This window comes from Nannospalax galili, unplaced genomic scaffold (genome assembly GCF_000622305.1).
Source record: "Nannospalax galili isolate Female #2095 unplaced genomic scaffold, S.galili_v1.0 scaffold1601, whole genome shotgun sequence".
Classification (NCBI taxonomy): domain Eukaryota; kingdom Metazoa; phylum Chordata; class Mammalia; order Rodentia; family Spalacidae; genus Nannospalax; species Nannospalax galili.
Genome location: NW_008344661.1, coordinates 46,166 through 66,127, shown reverse-complemented (window position 1 = coordinate 66,127; position 19,962 = coordinate 46,166). Strand labels below are relative to the sequence as shown.

Sequence of the window (19,962 nt, the reverse complement as noted above, 5' to 3'; positions counted from 1 at the left end):
GAGAGGGAGAGAGAGAGAGAGAGAGAGAGAGAGAGACTATACACCAATTTAATATCCCAATGAACAAAAATGCAAACAATCTCAACAAAATACAAATGAAATGAAATTCAAGAGCACAATAATAAAACCATATATCACATTCAAGTTGGTTTCATCCCAGGGACGCAAGGTTGCTTAAACATATCCAAATCAGTACATGTAATACAGAATATAAACAGACTTATGGACAGAAATCACACCATTATCTCAATACATGTAGAAAAGACCTCTGACAAAGTTGAACATGCCTCCAGGATAAAAGTCCTCAGGAAATTACTACTAGAAGAATCATATCTCAACAGAATAAATGCTATACATGACACACCTACAACCAACAGGCTGCCAAATGGAAGCCTTTCCTCTGAAATCTGGGTGAGACAAGGGTGCTCACTCTCCCCGTGCCTTGACACAGTGCTCAAAGTCTTAGCTAAGTGGTAAGAGAAAAAACAAAAGGAATAAAGACACGAAAAAAAGAAGTCAAGGTGTCCCTATTTTCAGGTAACATGATCCTATTGTAAAGACCCTAAAGACTCCACCTGAAAACTCTTCACCCTGACACACACCTTCAGTAAAGCAGATGACACAAAAGCAAGATGGAAAAATCAGTGGTTTTGTATATACCAGTAATGAACTTGCTAGGGAAGAAATTGGGAAAAATATCCCATTAACCGTAGATTCTAAACAAAACTAGAAATAAATATAATCAAGCAGGTGAAAAACCTCTACAATAAAAACATTAAGACACTGGAGGAAGAAACACAAGACTCTAGAAGTTGGAAAGCACTCTCATGCTCAAGGATTGGCAGAATTACTATTGTGAAAATATCTATATTGTCAAAAGCACTCTACAGTTTGAAAGAAATTCCCAACAAAATTTCAATGACATGTGTACAACTAGAGAAAACGATCTTAAGATTCATATGGAAACATAAAAGACCACGAATCACTAAAATAAACCTAAGCAGAAAAAACAAAGCTGACCGGATGGGCGTGGTGGAGCACACCTTTAGTCCCAGCACTTGGGAGGCAGAGGCAGGCAGACCCCTGTTCAAGGCTAGTCTGGTCTACATAGCAAGTTCCAGGTCAGTGGGAGCTACGAGGAGACCCTGACTCAAAAAGACCAAAAATTAAAAATAAAATAATAATGCTGACCACCTCACAATACCTGACCTCAAATTATACCACAGAGTTAAAGGCACAGGCAAGAACTTTCTGAGGACCCCAATAGTACCGGAAATACTGCCAAGAGTTGAAACATGGGCTCCACGTTCATTGTAACTCACTAATTTCATAGTGCTATCTTACTGAAATTTTTTTGTGTATATGTGTGAGTGTATGCATGTATGGTACAGGTGTGTGGTGTATGTGTATGTGGTATATGTGTCCGTGCATGTGGAGGCCAGAGGGGAACATTGGGTGTGCTACTCCGTCGCTCCCCAGGTGTTCCTGTGACACAGAACCTCTCACGAAACCTGGAGCTAGGCTGGCAGCCAGTAAGCCCCAGCAACACTCTGCTTCTTCTCTCCACAGCTCCGGGATTACAGGCAGATGTGGTTACTTCCAGTTTTTTACTGGGGTGCCAGCGATTCAAACTGAGGTGCATCAGGCATTCTCACCCACAGAGCCACCTCCCTGGTCCCAGTGATGTCTTTTTAGTGGAGATAAACATAAGGTTGCCATGTTAAAATCATTCAAAGACACAAAAAAAGCTGAAATAATGAGGTAAGAAAACACTCTTACAAGAAGGTAGTCTTTTTTAACACAGTACACAGAACCTTTGCCAAAACTTATCTTTATGAGATGTCCTACGACTTACAGAATCCAAATAAAGGTTGAGTTTTCCATGATCGTGTTCCACTTTCTTCACCGTCTCACTCAGAGGAATTGCATCTGAAGGTACAGTAAAGCCACTGAGAAGGCCGACTTCCATAAGGGCCATCCCACTCCTCTCTGAGCCCCAAAACCTACAGCAAACAGACGAGGAAGAGAGGAAACGCTTCAGGACAAACTTACGGCAAATGCTCTGCAAAAATTAAAACTATCAAATGTTACGCTAAATACTGTTTGAGCTCAAATAAAATCACTATAAAAAATTTTAAGGGTTTATCCTTGTCTTTTATCTGTGATGTTCTTGTAACTTTCAACGACATGTGACATCGTAACAGTCGTTCCTCAGACAGAGAAGGGAAGCGCCTGGATGGAGCAGGCTGGTGATTGCGCGTTGCAGCGGGTACAGCACCACCTTTCAACAGATTCTAGCCATGTTTTGTACCGGTTCTCAACCAAACATTTCTCAGAAGGTTGACAGTCTCTCGAAAGTTGGCAGCACCACACTTTCCAGCTGAAAGCCCGAAAGCGGTGAGAGAGCATCCCAGCAGCGGCGGACTCCAGCCTGCGCCTTGGCAGCCTTCCCCTATCTGCTTTTAGAGAGAGAAGAGAGAGACGACCGCTGCTGGGAGGCCTCCCTTTGCTCTCCTGGCTAAGCACATCTTCTTTTCTTCGGCCACCTTGAGAGAACTACAGCCTCGGAAAGCTACGCTACTGGCGTCCCTGGCACCTGATGGATGCGGTGTGAGTACCAAGGGCACCAACGATATTTTGTCTCCTTGAAAATAAATCTTTTTATAAATGAATAGGAGGCAAGAGCCTGCCATGTCGGGCAGAAAGACCCCTCTGTGGTTACGGAAACAAGTCTGCCTGCAAAATAAAAGGGTCAACGTATTACTAAGTAATTTCTGGTTGTCCTTTTAAATGACAAAAGCAAAAAAAAAGGCTATTAGAAAGCCTTGCTTTTTAGAGCATGGGCTGCATAGCTGCCAGCTGCCGAACATGCCTGACTGAAAAGCCAGACAGTACAATTGGAGGTCGGCTGGCTCGGCAGGCCAAAGAAAGGAAAACCGTGTGCTGGGTGATACACTCAGCCAAAATAGATGCTGTTGAAAACTAGTAACTGCATTGAAATTAGAGGTGTTTGTATGTGAGCAAAATTACAGCCGATCTGCATAAATACTAAAAGTACAAAGCAGGCTGTATTGTCAGACCTCGTCAAAGAGCCCTGGTGAACCAAAGGCTCTGGGAAGGAGCACTAGCTAGGGGGAGAGCTCTGGAACTTCCCTCATCATCATCTCCCATACCTGACACTGTGAGACACAGAGGATTTTCAACTGCTGTTTTGAATAAATGAATGAATGCATGCATGAACGCGTAAGAGAAAAGCTTACCATATAGAAGTCGTATAGCAAGGCCTAAATGAAATACATGCAGTGTTTTGCCCAGGGCCTGGAATGGGAGCTTGTAGCACATGTAGGCTATGGCTACTGACAGCAACAAAAATACCTTGATGTTTCATTCTAGAACAGAGATCAATGCAAGCCGAATAAAGAGTAATCAAAGTCCTGTTTCCTTCCTGGCTGAAAGACAGCAAGCCACTGGAGAAATGCTGATACCTCCTGCTGCTGGTCAAAATGCCCAAGAGGAGGGATGGGGCACACACGTGAGGCATTTTCACCTCAAAATCAGACAACTGCTCCAAAGACAGAACAGACAGTTGCAATAGGGAGATGGGGTTCAGGCAACAGCTAAGAAAGTTGAGCACCTGGATGAACACCCAGAGGCGACCTCAGAGCATCAGTGACTTCCAGTCCAACCATAATGCTTTGAGATATTTGAAAAGAGCAGGCTGTTGCTCCTCAGCGCATTCTGACAGAACCCTCCAGTTGAACACCAAACAATGGGGAAGAAAATGGAAAGGCAGAGACCTCAAAGCCTCGATTCAAGCATTCTCAGAGTTGTTCTCGAAGTCACGGACACTAGAATACCCAGGACACTGGAGAGGGTAGTTCACTTCCTACTGTGAAGTCAGCAGGACTGTGGTCAGACGCTTTGGATTAGGCCAATTTTAGAGCCTCTTCTGGGAGCTGCACTTACAAGGACATAATTATTCTATAATTATCCAAGACCAGAATCTTCTAAACTGAAACGTTTTTAGTACCTAAAACAACTGTTACTCTTTTTGCTGGATTTGCATCTTCTTATAAAATTTGGGGGCAAAAAGTATCAAACTTAAAGCTAAATCTAAACCCAAAATGAAATTATTTCAACAGAAAAAATAAAAAATAACTATTTTATAAATATGATTGACAATATTAGAGTTTTTCGTAAATTAGGCCTGAATTTTTTATTAGTTTATATTTTTCTTTTTCTTTTTACTTACAGGCTTTTGACCAGATTTATAGTACTAAGTGTGTAGTTCTTCATTTGGAGCACGTCTAAATCCAATCATAAAGTGATTAGTTATTACCCAAACACTCATGCCACTATTGCAGGTAATCCTTAACTACATAGTAAGTTTGGGGTCAGCTTAGTCTCTCTCTTCTCTCTTCTCTCTCTCTCCCTCCCTCTCCCTCTCTCTCTCTCTCTCCCTCCCTCCCTCTCCCTCTCCCTCTCTCTCCCCCTCTCTCCCTCTCTCCCTGGTTTGTAAGACAGGGCCTCACTATGTAGCCCTTGCCAGCCTAGAACTCACAATGTAGACCAGACTGGTCTCTAACTCACAGACATCCAGCTGCCTCTGCCTCCTCAGTCGACATGTCTTGCCTGGAGCATCGGTATTGTAGCATACATGATCTAGAGTTGGGTCAGATCATTGAGGAGTTTTCTCCACTGGCAGCCTGCATAGCACCTTCCAGAACAATCAATTCTAGCCAGTAGGGAGGGAGTTTCCAGCTCAGTTCTCCCTTGATTTCTCTGTGTCTTATAACCAAAATGTTTAGCAATAGGCTCTTACCAGCTAGTTCTGGTGAACAACAGAGTAATGGCAATAACCTATATTGGGGGGGTCCTCAAAGACCAACAACTCCTAGAGAGGTATCCCACAACTAGCAATGGAGTTCTCACCTAAAAGTTTATCCTTAGATGACTCAACAGGTAAAAGTGCTTGCCATGCAAGCCTGATGATCTCAGTTCCATCCACGCAACCCACAATCGGCAGGAGAGAATCAACTCCAGAAAGCTGCTCTCTGATCCCCATGTGTACACCATGGCGCACTCGCGCATGTGTGCACACACACACACACACACACACACACACACACACACACACACTAATCAATACAATTTATATTTTTCTATCCAATTTTGTTACAGATACAGGGAAATTTACAAACATTTTTGAGCATGTCTAAGAAAAGCTTAAACATGACTTCAGGCTATAGCCCCTTCATTGATATGATGTGACAACTGCACAGAATCAAACCTTCAAATCTATGTTCTACAAGGAGAAAAATAAAGGAGAGATCTGACCAGATACCTACCTTGTGCACACATTCAAATTCACATGATTAACATCATTCTCATCTTTCACATCAACATCTAAATCAAAAGCTTCTTGATTTTTGACAGATCTCCGTCTTCTAAAAGACCCCGAATCTTTCACATTATAAATAACATTGAGCTGCAATAATAGAAAATCAGCATAAATGATAAAGTAGCAATAAGTTGTTAGCAATAAATTACTATCACTGCACAGTCTAAATATTAGGCAGTGATTCTTTTTGTAATAAATACAATTAGATTTGTATTCTTCAAACTAGGGAAAAAAAAGCTTTACTAGCTAAGAATGCATCATTATTAACTAATGCTGCTATAAACACCAATATTTGTATTGAGAAAATTATAAGGTAATATTCCAAACTGTCACAGAATGCTATGTATGTATATATGTATGTATGTATGTATGTATGTATGATGCTCATGGGATACTGTTTTCTCAAAGAATGTAAAACATTCATTTTCTTGAGAATATTCACTAATTTCTAAGCTCTGTCACCCAAATGGAACCAGTAAGATAAATCAGAACTAAAATATCACCTTCTCAACCACTGAGAGTTCTTCCTCATCACCAAACATTTTTCAAAGATGATAAAGGGATTTGAAGTCTTTTCCAGCACATGCTCTGTGCCATCCCTGCTATGAAAGCGCTGTGGGCACACTGGGGCAGCATGAAGACCAATTTTTCTCAAAATGATTCTAAATCAGGAGTTTAGGAATGCACTCAAAATTTCCTATGTGATCTATTTAAGTATTAATATGCAGGCACTTATTCCAAACCAAGGTCCATGTGATACTGAATTTCCCTTTACATCTACTAAAAACATACACACACACACACACACACACACACACACACACACCACCCCCCCCAAAATAAACATCTGGTGCCCTTCTAGGATTTACATACTTTAAAAAATCTCTCACTAAGCCTTCACTCTTCATATCTAAGAGTTCTAATCTTTCTGTCCTGCCACAAATAAACTCACACACCCTTTCATCCCTTTCATAATTCTGATTATTTTAGTCTGGACATTTTGCAACTTATTCTTAATCTACAATTAATTACTAAATATAACATTAATTAAAATTGTTCCTGGAGCAGCTGGAGAACAGTTTTGTAAACTGAGAGCAGTTTCTGTTCTCTTCATCCCCCTCCCTCCATGACAGGCTGCTGTCCCTTCAGAGATCGATGTCATCAACATGGCTACTACATTTGTGACGAGGGCAATGACTGACACCTGTCTGTATTAGGGTTTTATTGGATGACAGTGAAGCTCAACTTTGCACTCATAGAACTTCAAAAGAATATATTCACCACTACTTAGAATTTATTACCCAAATAAATTAACATTTACCATAAGCCTGAGAGCTCTCTTTGCACTCCTTTTCCAGAGCATTTATAAAATGTCAGCTAAGTCTGGGTATGGTGGCGCATGCCTTTAATCCCAGCACTCTGGAGGGAGAGGCAGGCGGATCTCTGTGAGTTCAAGGCCAGCCTGGTCTAAGAGTGAGTTCCAGGCCAGCTGGGGCTAGAGGGCCCTGTCTCAAAAAGACCCCACCAAAAAAAAGAATACAGAAGTCTCCAGTTTTGCTTACTTTTGGATTTATTTTTGTATTGAAGGACAGTTGGAAATGAGAATTTTCCCATGCTCTTAATAAAGAACTATATAAATTATTCACTTTCCCTTTCACTGAGAAACATTTCATTTCACTATAACTATTCTGCCTTAATTTTAAAAAATGCTTTCTGTGTCTTGAGTAGCATGCAAAATAATTTTTGGAGGGCCGGTGACATGGCCCAGCCAGTAAAAGCACTTGCTGCATGAGCCTGGAGAACTGAGTTCAATTCCCAGAAAACACAGTGCAAAGATAGAATTTTGACCTCTATACATGCTCCATACATACTCAGTGGCACATGTGCACCCACATATACACACAGAGCAGACATAATAATAATAATCCTTTTTTAAAAGTCTTAGAAGTAGGCGGGAGAGCTGGTTTAGCAATTAACATGTACTGCTCTTGCGAAGAACAAGAGCTCAGTTCTCAACACCCATGTTGGACGGCTCACAATCACCTGTAACTACAGCTCCAGGGACTCCGACAGCTCCGACCTCCTGTGCACATACCCCCACACAGATATACATGCATACACATAATTGAAAACATTAAAAAAGAAATCTTCCCCCCAAAATCTTAGAATTATTTGGAAATTCCCAAATTGTATCTGCTTAACAAGGTATTTCTTCCCCACTAATCAATATGTCAATTCTCTCAACAGAAGTAATTGTACCAGTGTGTTCGTTCATTTGTTTGTTTGTAGACAGGCCTCACTATGTAGCCCCTGGCTGTCCTGGAACTTGCTATGTAGACCAGGCTTGTCTTGAACTCACAGAGACCTACTGGCCTCTGCCCAAGTGCTGAAACTAAAGGCATGTGCCACAATGCCCAGCCCATAGTGTTTTTTAAAGTACTTTTTTTGGGCTATTGGGGAAAAGGAAGGGGACTGGAGGAGAGTAGGCAGAATAAGTAAAGGTGACAATGCCCACAGAGGTCAGAAGACGGCATTGGATCCCCTGGAACTGGAGTTACAGACAGCTGTTAGCAGCCATGTGAGTCCTCTGCAAGAGCAGTCAGTGCTCTTAACTGCTGAATCATCTCTCCAGCCCCTATTTCCATTTTAATTATAGTACCATCCAAAGCAGGTTTGTTTCTATTTTCTTCCTATACCATGGAACACAAAACCATGCTCTAATTACAATATTTGCTATTTAATGAGGTTTGACATTTAAAAAATACATTTTCCATAAAAACAATGTGTAATGCCATACTGACCTTTATATTCTTAGACAAATATTAAGAATTCATAAGTGAAATATATATTTCCATCAGGCATGGTGGTGCATGCCTTTAATCCCAGCATCTGGGAGACTGAGGCCGGAGGATCACAAGTTTGAGCAGCCTGGGCTATCCCTTCAAAAGGCAAGTAAACCTCCGAGAAATGCTTTCCAAGTAGACTGTCAAGACACATAATTGCTGTCTACTCAGTAGTTCGTAACATCTCTGGTACTTTGTAGTAAAGAAAATAATGTATCTTGCCAAGTCATAAAAGTAAATCATTTAGAATTTTATTACATTTTCACTTATTTATTTTCCTCACAAGTGTATGGGGTGTGGGCAGTGGGGGCATGCCATGCACAGATGTGGAAGTCAGGGAGCAGATGAGGGAGTTGGTTTTCTCCAACTACCATGTGGGTCCTGGGAATCAAAATGAGGTCTGGCAGCAAGCTCCTTTATCTGCTGAATCATCTCACTGGCCGTCATTAATTATTTTGTACAAGTTATCTATGTTGAAGACAGCAATGTTCCAAAACAAAGAATTATTATCGAAAGTCATATTTAACTGAAAAATTACATACATACCTGACAAATAGCAAATCCAAAACCGTCTGCAGAAATATTAACGACAGTTGGCTGCAGCACTGCAAGCTAAAAAAGGTGAGAGAAGAAAAGTGAATGAGGCTAATTTTCTGTATACAGAGTTTTCCAAGTAGCAAAGAGTTCGTGTTATATCCCATGTGGAAGCAGAAACACCTACCACAGTGTAGGAGAGGCAGAAACACCCCACTACAGTGCTAGAAGAAACACCCCACCACAGTGCTAGGAGAAGAAACAGAAACACCCCACCACAGTGTTAGGAGAAGAAACACCCCACCACAGTGCTAGGAGAAACACCCCACCACAGTGCTAGGAGAAGAAACACCCCACCATTTAGGGCTGTTCATCAACCAGGTGAAGGATGTATGCTCTCCAAACTCCCTTAGCCCAAGACTTTGGGAAGGCACACCAATGCTTCTCCCAGAGTCATCCTCCTGTTGGGGTTGAAGCATGCCTGCCTCCAAGCTCCCTGAGTCAGCACCTGACTGACTATGAGCACTGACCATGGACACAAGGGAGCATTCATCATTGTGTCTAGATTTAGCCTTCTGTTCTGGCACCATTATCCCTTTTCTTCAGTTTCCAAGGGAAGAAAGCGTAACCCTTGGGTCTTAGCATAACCCTTTTTTGAAGTTTAAAGTAAGAATTTCAGTCAGGTGTATTGGTATATGCTTGTAATGCCAGCGTGGCAGAGGCAGAAAAATCATGAGATCAAGGCCAGCGTGGGCTACAACAGTGAATTCTAAGCCATCCTGAGCTATAGGGCAAAACTGATCCTCAGAAAAAGGGAGGAAAATGCAATACTAATAATACAGTAATAATTTTTCTACTGGCTCTAACAAGTCTCCTAAGAGGACCAGTGGTATAGCTAAAAAGAATATAGTCTTCGGGGTCATGGGTTCAAATCCTTGCTCTACTGTTATTAGCAACATGGCTTCTCAGCCTACTTTCTCACATGTTAAATGGTGGGGAAAATGCTTGGCTTGAGGAAGGAATGGAGCACAGGTTCAGGGAAGAAAAAACCCCCCACCGCAGTGCTAGGAGAAAAAACCCCCCACCAAGTGCTAGGAGAAACACCCCCACCACAGTGCTAGGAGAAGAAACACCCCACCACAGTGCTAGGAGAAGAAACACCCCACCACAGTGCTAGGAGAAGAAACACCCCACCACAGTGCTAGGAGAGGCAGAAACACCCCACCACAGTGCTAGGAGAAGAAACACCCCACCACAGTGCTAGGAGCTCTGCCTGGACCCAAATTAGGGCTGTTCATCAACCAGGTGAAGGATGTATGCTCTCCAAACTCCCTTAGCCCAAGACTTTGGGAAGGCACACCAATGCTTCTCCCAGAGTCATCCTCCTGTTGGGGTTGAAGCATGCCTGCCTCCAAGCTCCCTGAGTCAGCACCTGACTGACCATGAGCACTGACCACGGACACAAGGGAGCATTTCATCATCGTGTCTAGCTTTAGCCTTCTATTCCAGCGCCATTATCCCTTTTCTTCAGTTTCCAAGGGGAGAAAGCGTAACCCTTAGGTCTTAGCATAACCCTTTTTTGAAGTTTAAAGTAAGAATTTCAGTCAGGTGTATTGGTATATGCTTGTAATGCCAGCATTCCAGAGGCAGAGGCAGAAAAATCATGAGATCAAGGCCAGCCTGGGCTACAACAGTGAATTCTAGGCCATCCTGAGCTATAGAGCAAAACCAATCCTCAGAAAAATGGGGGGAAATGCAATACTAATAATACAGTAATAATTTTTCTACTGGCTCTAACAATTCTCCTAAGAGGACCAGTGGTATAGCTAAAAAGAATATAGTCTTCGGGGTCATGGGTTCAAATCCTTGCTCTACTGTTATTAGCAGCATGGCTTCTCAGCCTACTTTCTCGCATGTTAAATAGTGGGGAAAATGCTTGGCTTGAGGAAGGAATGGAGCACAGGTTCAGTGACCTAGCACAGTGTCTACACAAAATTGGGATTTGGTGGTTTTTATCCCTTTCCCGATGTGAAAGTGTATGTTTCCTCCTTTTCTACTCATCTTTCCGAAGGTTCCCATCCCTTCCACCTTCCCTGAGTTCAGGAAATTCAACCAAAGGAGGACATTCCTCCTCAATCTCTGCAGGGCCCTGGGAGCAGCTCTTTTCTGAAGTTAGTAGAGAGCAGTATTCCAGAATGAAGGCCCTTCTACGTGGATTCTAAATAGTCGCCCCTGTTCAAACCTCTGCCGTCTGAAGGAGAATGCGGTTCTCAGTGTCGATCAAAAACTGCACAGGTCTTGATGCGCTAGGTCCCATCACAGTCACTTGGATATTTGTATTTTCGGTATGCATTAAGGATGAAAATTCAGAGAGGGCCTTTAAGGCTAAAATGGTATCCTATTGAAAGAAGAAAAATGATTGTGCATGTAGGTATACACAAAATCTCTAGAGGAAAAAATCAGCCGTTTAGAAAACCATGCTTATCCACCCACCTTGAGAGCACAGCGCTCTCTCAGTGGTCTTTGAACTGGTTGACTTCAAGTTCATAAGACGCTCAAAAAACTATTACAGCACAGAACTGAGCATCTGTCCTTAAATCAGTTATCATAGACAAAAAATAACTAATACAGATGAGAAACTCGTTTATTTCATGTAAATATCAGATATGAAGTTCAAATGAGAAAAAAACTATCTTAACCCTTTGACTTGGGTTACTGAACTTTTAATTGAAGTAAATTTATGACTACATGAGAAAGCAACCACATTCTTCTCATTTATTAAAAATGTATTTTTTTAAAGGAAAAACTGTCACCTGGGTAGATGCAAAACCTCCCAGGCTGTTCCTCTGCCTGCTTAGCCACCGCATCACTGGGATTCCCTCAGAAACTTGGTGCTGCAGGTGTGAAAGCAGAGCATATGCCGCAACCTCGATATCCAGGGAGCGCGGCTGCCAGGACTCAGACAGGGTGGGTGCTGATGACACCCAAAACTGCATGTCTCCTGAGAGAAAAGCAGTAACATTCTGATCAACTACCAAACATTACATTTTATACCATTACATATTTTCATACTAGTCCAAGTTCTATTTGACCAGCAAATAAAGCATATATATACACACTAGCAAGTACAGGCATAGATAAACACACAGAACTGTGTAATTATACATGTTACTTTCTAAACTATAACAACTTATAAATTTTCATCCTTTTTTATTGCCTGCATTTGAGGATGGATGCTTTGATTAAAATATTTTTCCCAAGGGAAATTCCATATGTTTGGCTCAAGACTAAACATTTATAAAATAAAAGGGAGAAATAGCATATTCCAGAAAATAATACATATAACTTATTTGGCCAGGTCATCTTGCACATAGTTCAGAACACTTGGGAAAGAACTATGCTCTGGGAATGCATCATTAGCCAGCTCTCACATTCTTGGAAGCCTCTCCCTTTCTCCTCTTCTGAAAGACGGTGTTACAAACTCAAATTCTAAGCCCCCAAGGAAAAATGAGGGATGCCAGACAACACCCTTCCTGAAGCTAATCCTGCTCTACCCCTCAGACTGTCCCGGGTGGAACCCCCCCACCTTCCTCTCATATACATAGATGGTGACTTCACATCAATGGAATGTGGAGTGACTATCACACAGCCCAGCACAGGACAAACGTTTCACTTCAGTCTCTATGCAATAGTTAGATGGTCCTCAAGCCTGGAATTGGTAACAAGGATTAAATCTAAATTAGTAATATCACAGTTTCTACAGTCAGACCACTAAGCACTTTCTGTACTTATCCGTTCTTTTCTTTTAAGGATTTATTTTTATTTTTATCACTGGGGCAGCATGCACAGCACACATGCAAGCACACGTATGGTGGTGGTCACAGAGGCCAGAAGAGGGCAATGGATCCCTTGAAGCAGGAGTTACAGGCTATTATGAGCAGCCTGGTGCGGGTGCTGGGATCCACTGCTGTCTTCCCAAGTGCTGGGATTAAAGGTGCGTGCCACCATGCCTGGCCCAGTTATCGTTTTTGAATGAACAGAATTGTTTAAATCAGTGGATTCTCTCTAAAGTTACTTATGCCCACCAATTCACCCCAAGACACAAACATTAATCCCTGACTATAGAGACTTTGGGGGTAGTAACACTTCTTTCAAATCAGAAATGATGTCAGAAACTCAAAAGGTAACAACTCAAAGAGAAACTCAAAGGCAGAACACATCTACAAGATGCCCAGGCCCTTAAGTTCTATAAACAGCCCCTGGGGAGCCTAGAAACAATATAACGTTCAAGCCCATGCATCATTCTTCATCTCATTCCAAAAACACAAATGCAAATAACTTCATATTTTCTCACACACATTCCATAACAATCTAGCAAGCTCAGTTGGGGCCCAGACATTACCTTCCCTTTCTGCATGCCGAGTCAGCATGCGCAAAGCATCCAGGGCTTTTGGACTCCCCACTGAGGACAGTGCATAGGTTATAAGAGCCAAAGTGTAATTGTCCCATATTTCTCTGTTAAATTCAGACTCCAAAAACTTGATAGAGTCTTGTATATCAATATTAGGCTTGAAAGAAAAACATACATATGTTACTACACCATATATGTAAACAAAAGGTACACTGAAACATCCACCCAAAGAATGATTCCAGTCGGGAGAGGGCGCAGAAAGATTGTAAGAGCCAGGGGTGGTGGGTGAGCACAAGGAAACAGAGTTTTCCAGACAAGTGAAAAGTTACTACCATGAACTACAGCAACGGTGACAGCATGTACAAGACCTATGCAAGCTCAAGCCAGACAAAAGCCCAGCATAGAAGTGGGGAGATGGGGAAGAAGCCCAACCTTAGCTGAGCAGCTACTGGCAACCACTGACTACTGGAAGGGGGAAGTTGATTTTCGTTAAGGGTGTGACATTAGGTTAGCCAGGGTCGAGAGGATGGCTACACACTAAAGTTCATTTGTGGACACAAACTTAACTCAACAGATCTTATATTAATGGCACAGTACATAAAATCCAGTGGAGGGAGGACTATTAAAGGTGTGCAGATAGGAGAGAGGGTCTAAATGATTAAAATATATTGTACAAAAATCTCAAAAATTCAATTTAAAAAAGAAACAAAATGATCCCAGTGTCTGTTAAGTATCTGACCTCATTTCAGGCAATAGGAATCAACAACACTCACTGTCATTGAAAGATCTGGTACATATTTTGGAAAATAATAGTACTATTCAATTGTTGTAATTGAGTAGGCGCTATTCTTTGGGGATAAGAAACAAAACAGAGTTGCTGTAATTGTTTATCCAGTGAGTATCATAAACCCTAATAGCAGAAGAAAACACAACTTCAGAAAGATATTTCTCATACATAATTTCAGGACTTGAATGTCGAAGCTCAGGGGAAACTTTGTCTGGCATGTACTAGATCGGAACACTGTGGGAGCCTAGCAGAGAACAGCTGTTGATTTTGTGAAACACAGTCCAATAAGCAATAAGGCATCAGGAGAGCTCTGAGGCAAAATGAAGACAATTAGCATAACTTTCCATCCACAGTCATTCTTAGCCACACCCCTAAGCCCAATCCAGAGGCTTTCAGAAGCAGGTGTACTTTTCTCGATTAACAGATACTCACAGGGATTGTTCTCTAAAAGTTTAGAAATTTTTTTTTCTTAAATCCTTCAAACGGCTGACATAGTCAGTGGTAGGGAACTTGAACACTCTGGGTTCAATCCCTCTCACTATAAAAAAATAAAAACCCTTCACCTCAAGGAAACACATTCCCAATTGTAAACTATATTCTTTCCCCTAACAATGAAATATTAATATTACCAAAAGCAAGTGCAGTACGTGTGTTTTAAAGTATTGGAGAATTCCTTTGTCTTCTCTGAAAGAGTTTGTAATTACTTTTGTCTTCATATTTTGGATTGTGACCACAAATGCAGAGCCCGGGACTATCCAAATGCAGATTTCAAATGCAACGCAAAATTATGAAGCACTTTCGGCTTCAAGACACATATCTGACACATCAAGGTCTACCTTCCTTGAAGTTATCAAAGATTAAATACCTGATACTTTTTGTATCCCAGGAGAGAAGTCACAATATAGGCCGTGAGTGTTACTGGGCTTTTACTGCCACCTTGAAGTTCACTGTGAATCACTCTTCCTGGCTCCCAAAATTCACCATTGGATTTCTGGTATCCTTTGAGCCAAGTATATGTTCTGTGCAATATGTTCTGATCAATATCTATATAAGGATCAGCTTCGAGGAAACATCTTAAAACAAAAGCTGACAACCTTGGTAAAAGAGGGGAGAAGCACATAAACATTAAGCATTTAAACATTCCAGTCCTCGACATCACACTGAGGATGCAAAAAGAAAACACATTCCCCACCTGAAAATTCATCAGAGGCGGAATTTCTGAAGAAGGCGGAGAAAGGAAGGAAGAGAACAAAGAGACGGAAAACCTGTCTCTGCGGACGGCCTGACTTTCACTTGAGGAGCTGAGAAACTCCACGTTGACTCACAGAACGCCACGTCTGAAAAGGAACTTAGGAGTCACCCAGTCATTTTTTAAAATATGGGACACTTTATGAATTCGCATGTCATCCTTGCTCAGGGATGATGTCAATCTTCTCTGTGTCATTCCAATTGTGTGTGTGTGCGTGCGTGTGTGTGTGTGTGTGTGTGTGTGTGTGTGTGTGTGTGTAAATCTATCCCCATATTTTATAGCCCCTTATTGAGCATTTGGCTTTCCAAGATAGTTAAATTGCCTAAGGTAACACACCCTTGACTGCTCTAGACGTGTACCAAAGAAGATTCCATACACACTTTGCTCAGTCCAAAGCTGTGCGTGAAGTATTTGGAGTTCACAAGCAAACTTAATACTTTGAGGGAAATGGATAGCTTTCTCTCCTATAGGCTCTGGTCAAATCTTCCAGACCCACATGTGTACACATTCACCACCTGCCACTAACACCTAAGAATGATTTGTATGTGTCTCTGTGTCTGGGTGTGTGTCTCTGTGAATGTGTGCTCTGTATGGGTGTGCTGTGTACATGTGTGAATGCTCAAGTTCAACAGCAGGTGTCTCAATAGCAGATGTCTCTCTTCAGTAGCTCCCACCTTTCTTTTAGACAGGATCACTCACTGAACCTGAAGTTCCTCACCTGGACTAAGATGTCCCCCAGCAGGCCAGCGAGCTTCAAGGGTCACCTGTCTCCACCATCCCCCACAAGGCTGGGGTTATGGGCACACACCACTGCCAAAGTTGGCTTTTTACATGGGTTCTGGGGATCCAAACTCAAGTCCCCAAGATTGCATGGCAAGCACTTTACCCAGTGAGCCATCTCCCAGCCCTTAGGATTTCTTTTTTCTTTTTTTCTTTTTTTTTTTTGAGACAAGGACTCCCTGTAACCCCACATGGCCTGGAACTCACTATGCAAACCGGGCTGGCCTTGATCTCAGAGAGAACTGTCTGACTCTGCCTCTGGAGTGCTGGGATTAAAGGTGTGTGTCATCACACCCGACTCCCTAAGAATGATTTTTAAAGGGAGAGAGAGAATGAAGAAAAGAAGAGGAGAGTAGAAGGCAGGGATAGGAAAAAGGAGAGGAGAGGGAAAGGAAGGGAGGGAGGAGGGAGGAGGGAGGGGAGAAGGTATGGGGGAGAAAAAGAGGAAGGAGAAAGGGGGAAGGAAGGGACACAAGGGGGAAGGCAGAAGGAAGTCAGGCAGGAAGAGAGGTTGTACAACGGAGGCCCCTTGTGGCCCACGAAGTCTACTATTTATTGTATGAGGTGACACTACAGAAAAAGAAAATGTTAAACTTGATACAAAACACTATATTTGGGAGGAAGGAGAAGAGGGATAAGATAGGGTCTCGCTATGCAGCCCAAGCTGGCCTCAGTCAATCTGACTGCACCTCCCAAACACTGGAATTAGATGCATGAGCCATCACACCCAGCAAGAACACTATATTAAAGTGCTTTGTCAAACAACAAAATCAAGCAATCTATTTATGGATCTGACCCCTGACAAGAGAAAATCTGTCTCATAAAAGGTTAATGTGGTAAGCATCAATAAGGTTCAATAATATCCAGGACTCTTTGACTTTAAGTATACAGAGGAATTCATCTCCCCGAGTCCTTGAAGTGAGGCCATGGCAGACAGAACAAGGAGAAAGATTAATTGCCCAAAATATGCCGCATGGAGACTTGACTCAGGAGGAAACTCTGGATGTTCGTTGCTTAATTCCATCATTGTTTATTTTTCAAGAAATACGATCTTAAAGAAATCACATTGACTGTTTTAACAAAACACTTGCTCTAATAAATCAGATATGGAAAAAACGCCACAGTAGCAATATTTTCTTGTCATTTGTATCATCATCATAAAGTACTCTTCTTGCTGTTTTTCCCACAAACAAAGGGGAAATTATGATTTATCTTTGCTAAAGAACATTTGATTTGCAAATGTTGTAGAATCATACTTTTAAAAGATAAACTCGTAAAGCCTGACTTGAACAATCAGCTGCTATGTCCACATATAGGCAGGCCTGTCAGTTCCACAGCCAGTGACGAGTAAACACCCAGTACGGACCATTTTAACTGGAAAAACACTTACCAAGTGCTCCCAGAAGGGTCATCATTCCCAAAAGCACTAAAAGAGCCATCATTCCTCTGATAGAGAAGCTCCCTTTGGTAACCTGAAGATACAGAAATCCATGTTTAACCAACTTGCTATGGCTTCATGTTGAGGGCCATTGGCAGAGAAGAGGAGTGAAGACAACATCAATCAAGACTGGATAGTAAGTACTGTCTGTGATGAGTGATACAGAAATATAAAATACCAGGACATTTCACACGGGATGAAGAAGAAGAGTAATATCAAAAGACTTTTACAGCTGAGTGTGGTGGCACATGCATTTAATCCTAGCACTCAGGAGACAGAGGCAGGCAGATCTCTCTGAGACCATCCTGGCCTACATAGTGAGACACTCTCTCAAAAAAAAAAAGTAAGATGAGGCTCTGAAGTCAGCACTAGCTTGATCTCTCCTTGTTTGTTCTACTGTTCATGTGGTGTCAGAGTCTTACCATCCAGTTCTGATGGATAACCAAGAGCAGGGGCAATGGCCAATATTGTTTGTAGGTCTATGGGACCCATGGTCAACAGCTCCTATAGAGAGGGAGTCCATTCCTGGCATTGGGGTTTATCACCATCATCATCATCATCATCATTATTATTATTATTATTATTATTAACCTAGGATGTCTAGAAAGCTCAATATCCCCGTGTTATAGGATAACTCCCTTTAATTTATTTTATTATGTATATGTATATACTTTAAGAAGCTTCCATAATGGTAGATTTCCATATGGCTTTTTCTAAAGACCTTTCGCATTACTTATCCATGCCTATATTCCCTTCTCCTCTGCTCTGCCCTCCCAATCCCCACCCTGTCTAATCCTTCCTAGACTAATGTTCTAAGCATACTATGCAAGCTACCTGAAGGAAGAAATCATCATCAGCCTTACTCAGCTGTGAATGCTGTGAACTACAACAACTTGCCTGGCAAGATAAGCCCACTGGTGCAGTAGTGACACAAATATTATGGGATTAACCAATCACTCTAACTGAATTTAAGGTTCACGTCCTAGGATGGACCCCATACCTAACATTGCTATTAGGCTTAGGACCCAAGGCTAAACAGATCACAGGACACAGGTGAGAACCTAATACTAGTTTTCTACTAAATAGTGATCACATTAAACTGACTCTTAATGACTAATTTTTATACCTATAGATGAATGCATCTCTCACTTCTCACCAGAGAAGTTTCCTATGCAACAGATGGTGATTAACAAAGAAACACACAATTGACCAACATGCGGAGGGCAAGCGGCTACAAAGTGCTTATCCCTGAATAGCCTACCTATATCAAACTTTTGTCCCCCAAGGCTCTGGGATCGTCATGGAAATGGGGGTGGAAAGATTGCAAGAGCCAGAGGTGGTGGATGACCACAAAGAAAGAGTTTTCCAGACAGCTGGTCAGTTCCTCATATGAACTCACAGCAATGGTAACAGCATGCACAAGTCCTTTGCAAGCTCAAACCAGAAAAAATTCCAGCATAGACATGAGGAAGTGGGTAAGAAGCTGATCACTATTGAGTGAAGGAGAGTCAGGTCTTCTTTCAGGACTGACGCTAGATAGGTTGACCAGGCTCTACTGAGGGACATCTGGGAACACAAACTTGACTTGATAGGCCTTAATATATATATAACAAAATGCGTGAAATCCAGTGGGAAGGTAAGGAGAGGAACAGATAGGGGAGGGGGTCTAACTATGATTAAGATATGACAGAATGCATGAAATCTGGTGGGGGGTATGGAAGGGTGCAGAGAGGGGAGATGAGTCTAAATATGATTAAGATGTATGAAATGAACAAAAGTTCAATAAAAATAGTGAAGAAAAAATATTTTTGAAAAATGTCTCCCCACAAAGAAAAGCCAGGATCAAATGGATTCAGTGATGAATTCCAAACCCTTAAGGAAGAATGAACACCAATGCTCCGCAAACTGTTGCACACGAACACACACACACACACACACACACACACACACACTACCAAACTCACTCTAGAAAGCCAGCATTACCCTAATACAAAACCAGATCAAAACACATATGAAAAAGAAAACTATAGATCAGTTTCTCTGATTAATATTGGATGTAAAATGATCAACAAAATAATTGTAAATCAAGAATATATTAAGATCATACATCATAATCAAGCTGGTTTCATCCCAGTGATGCAAAGTTGGTTCAATACATACACTATAATAAGTGCAGTGCAACATAGAAATAGACTGAGGAGGCCAGGAATGGAAGGAAACAACTCAGCACAATAAAGGCACATACCTCAAACCTACAGCCAGCATTATCCTAAATGAGGAAGAACCGGAAGCATTTCCTTTGAACCTGGAAGAGAAAAGGGGGTCCCTCCTGTGTTCTTATTAATAGAGTACTCAAAGTCTTATCTAGAGCAATCCAAAAAGAGAAGGAGATTAAAGCAAACAGAAAGGAAAGAAAGCAGCCAGAGGACCCTATTTATAGACGACACAGCCCTTTACTATAAACACTCTAAAGACTACACCAGAAAACTCTGGACCTGAAATACGTTTCCAGCAAAGCA

At 41.8% G+C, this 19,962-nt stretch overlaps 1 protein-coding gene and 1 pseudogene across 1 annotated transcript in view; both read right to left on the bottom strand.

The window, feature by feature from the left end:
* The window catches only part of LOC103740343 (CD109 antigen), a gene marked incomplete at its 5' end in the record, with an annotated part of 57,947 nt that overhangs the window by 6,039 nt on the left and 31,946 nt on the right, over nt 1-19,962 (bottom strand). Inside the window, 8 exons of the mRNA XM_008840928.1 lie at nt 1,856-2,003; nt 5,349-5,488; nt 8,791-8,856; nt 11,021-11,176; nt 11,592-11,779; nt 13,181-13,346; nt 14,842-15,070; nt 17,396-17,477. Coding sequence (XP_008839150.1) covers nt 1,856-2,003; nt 5,349-5,488; nt 8,791-8,856; nt 11,021-11,176; nt 11,592-11,779; nt 13,181-13,346; nt 14,842-15,070; nt 17,396-17,477 — 1,175 coding nt within the window. The remainder of the gene's footprint in view (nt 1-1,855; nt 2,004-5,348; nt 5,489-8,790; nt 8,857-11,020; nt 11,177-11,591; nt 11,780-13,180; nt 13,347-14,841; nt 15,071-17,395; nt 17,478-19,962) is intronic.
* On the bottom strand, nt 15,349-15,443 carry LOC115071680 (annotated as a pseudogene).